At 35.0% G+C, this 2,958-nt stretch overlaps 1 protein-coding gene across 1 annotated transcript; it reads right to left on the bottom strand.

The window, feature by feature from the left end:
- Positions 1–529: 529 nt before the first annotated feature.
- LOC117099938 (prosaposin-like) lies at positions 530–2,410 on the bottom strand. The gene is made up of 4 exons (XM_033239455.1): positions 2,292–2,410; positions 1,608–1,648; positions 889–1,014; positions 530–751 (listed from the first exon to the last, which is right to left on the bottom strand). The coding sequence occupies exons 1-4, from the start codon at positions 2,317–2,319 to the stop codon at positions 545–547; spliced, it is 402 nt and encodes a 133-aa protein (XP_033095346.1). The 5' UTR covers positions 2,320–2,410; the 3' UTR covers positions 530–544.
- Between the last annotated feature and the right edge of the window lie 548 nt (positions 2,411–2,958).

Raw genomic sequence — 2,958 nt, 5'->3', positions numbered from 1 at the left:
CCAAGCCCCTTTTTACTACTACTACCAGTGTCAGACTCTAGAGGTCTAGTAGGCTATTCTCCCTGAAAGCTGTGCTGTACGTTGTAATATAGGCCATCTAGCCTAAGCTTATCGTCTTTGCCATTGCCTACTCGTCTAGGGTCTATTCCATTAGGTCCTTTCTATTAGGGGAGACTATTTTTAGCCATGCCTAACTAGTTGACGCGAGACGTGACTCAGTTTATGTACACGATCATTGCTTTGAAAATGTGAGCATAGTGATTGGTTGATATCATTTATGTCGCTCCGCACATTTATCCAAATACAGAATTATACATTATTTTTGCATCCGGGTACCTGCATGCAGTGTTTTTAACACAAGTCCCTTATTCTGTCTCAAAATTAACTTGCTCATTGGTGGCGCTGTCCAGAATGAGAAAAAAATAATAAGGAACTTTTGACAAGTCTAAACAAAGGTTTAAATCCCGACGTTGAGGCTGAAAAGACCAAAATACAACCGTTGCGCCAACCGCTTTCACTACTTGTGTAGTGCAAGGCATCTTCGTTATGGGTTGCCTGATAAGATATGAATGTTACACATACCTTTGCCAGTGCAAAGATTGAGTTTCATACAGATTTCGTCGGGTTTGATCTTCTGTACCAACAGCTCAATGAGAGCGGCCCCATACTGGCTCACAAGTGCATTGCATTCAGTCTTGAAGGCTGACGGCAGTTGATCGCATACCTTTTCAACTGCTGATATAATTTCATCCTGCAGAACAAAAAAAACAAAAAAACATTTTTAAAAGAATATGAAATGTTCAGGCTAAAAAAAAAAAATCATAAAAACTTGTATAATTAATTAAAACTACAAATAGCTTATTTAAAATTATCAAATAAGTTAGGTACCTCGGTAGCGTTATCCGAAAGCAATCGGTCAAGCTCGTTGACAACTAATTCACACACTGTGCAAATCGTGGACTCTTCCAATTTCCGGGGTACTGGCTGTGCTTGACTCATTTCTATTGCAGGGACCTAAAGGAGATACATAATAGTTATTAACATATACAGGAACATAAATAAGTGCAAGCTATAGAAGGATTCGGCGATGGGGGTCATGTGACCAATTTGGGTGTTGGATATAAACAATCGACTGGCACTGTGGTGTTTTACATTGAGATTGCTATTGCAGCCGTCCTTTGTTTATTGCTGTAAAGATAATTATAATTCCTAGTAAACTATGCCAAATTGATTGGAAATTACACCCGAGAATTTTGCCTTAATGGTTCGCTAATGCTGAAAAGGATACTGGCGGCAAACGTTGAAATTTTTTCAACAAATTAAAAGCATAGGCCCGTGCACATCTATGGCAGGGTTAGTTATGCATGATGGTCTTCACCCGCGAACTACGCTGCGATGTTAGGGCTATTTTAAAGCACCACTTTTGGGACCGAGGTTTCTGTGGGCTTTAGCAACTTTGGTCTCTAATTAGAATAAAGATATTAAAACATCTGTTTTATATGGGACCACAGAAGTGGTCTTCAATTGGATGGGTCTTTAATTTGTAAGTTAATTTATTAGTCTGATTGGTTAAAATTAATTTCATGCTTTAAAAGTTTAAAACTTACAACATTTGCCTTGGCAACAAAATCATCCTTGAATTTCAAAACTATTAAAAAAAAGAGAAAAAATATCAAGCTGAGTCAATCACTGGAAGAATTGGATTAGATACACATATTTTTTAAAAAATATAATAGGCAGTTTTCGCCGCACGACGTTAACCTTAACGTTAACAGATGACGTCATAATTTATTCATCTTGCGTTGCAGAGTACGTTAATTTCAGGATTTTACGTGCTCGACGTAGGTTAGTTACATGTTTGAGCATGCATATTTTGTTTTGTTTACAAAAGGAGCGGAGCTATCGCGCTGCATGTTGGGTACTAACGTTAACGTGCAGCGAAAACTACCTAATGACAAAAATAAACCTTTGCTATTATGTTGTGCTTTAAAGTTTAATTTTTCCTCTTTTTTTTATTTTTAAAGATAATAAAAGCAAGGTGCTGTAAGTCAAAAGTAATTCGCAGTAGTAATGACAGTATAATAAGATAATAATATGATAATGAATGGGAATAATTTATACAATACAGTGATGACAATATGATAATCAAAATATGATAACATAATAACAATATGATGATGATGATGATGATGACGATGATGATAATGAGCTTGAGTATGTATAATGTAAATACTGTAGTCTAAAAAAATATCCATAACTTATGAACGATTTTGAAAGTTTTCAGAACTTACTTGGTTTTGCCAAAGTCAGTGTCATCATATTTACCTATAAAGTAGAAAAGATCATTGAACAATAATTGCTGGTTAATTGCCATTAACTATTAATATTAAGAGAAAAAAAAAATAGAATATAAAAAAAAAGTCTTAAAATAAAAAAAAAAAAAAAAATAAATAAAAATTGAATACCAAGACGCAATGCGGCTGCCGCGCATTTCCAGAGGCCCTGGGCCCAACGATTTCCAATTAAAATGAGGACAATTAAAGAATTATTATTCTTATTATCACCCCTGGTCTTTGGATCCACAAATTCCCACAAAGCGCAACACCTTCCGCTCCTTGGGCGAACTTTTTTATACCTTGTTTAGAGAACCTGTTGCCGCCAATAATGATGATTTCAAATAAAAATAAAATTTTATTTTACCGCAATTACGCACCCACCACTATGCCTCCTGCTGCCTTGAAAATCAAAGACATGTATATTAATTCCTAATCATATAAATTTAAAACATTGTTTACATTCACCAATAACATTTTATTTTTATTTTCTCCTCCGTCTAGATTCTTTCGGCGAAACTATTTGCTAAATAAGAAAATAAAATTTTATTTTTATTAGCTTTCCATCCTCCTTGCTTACAATACAAAGTCAATTCTGCCATTACATAGAGTAGCACTTAGAATG

This window comes from Anneissia japonica, unplaced genomic scaffold (genome assembly GCF_011630105.1).
Source record: "Anneissia japonica isolate Jap-2015-1 unplaced genomic scaffold, ASM1163010v1 scaffold143123_len3643_cov106, whole genome shotgun sequence".
In the NCBI taxonomy this organism is placed as follows: domain Eukaryota; kingdom Metazoa; phylum Echinodermata; class Crinoidea; order Comatulida; family Comatulidae; genus Anneissia; species Anneissia japonica.
Note: the sequence above shows the minus strand (reverse complement) of the source record. Positions and strands in the feature narration are given on the sequence as shown.

What these genes read in the sequence shown, in the direction of transcription:
- LOC117099938 (XM_033239455.1), bottom strand. Translation starts at nt 2,319, where the DNA reads ATGATGACACTGACTTTGGCAAAACCAA. An exon ending in TTGTTGCCAAGGCAAATGTT is followed by an intron (nt 1,015 to 1,607) that starts GTAAGTTTTAAA and finishes TATCTCCTTTAG; the next exon opens with GTCCCTGCAATAGAAATGAG. An exon ending in TTTCGGATAACGCTACCGAG is followed by an intron (nt 752 to 888) that starts GTACCTAACTTA and finishes TTTGTTCTGCAG; the next exon opens with GATGAAATTATATCAGCAGT.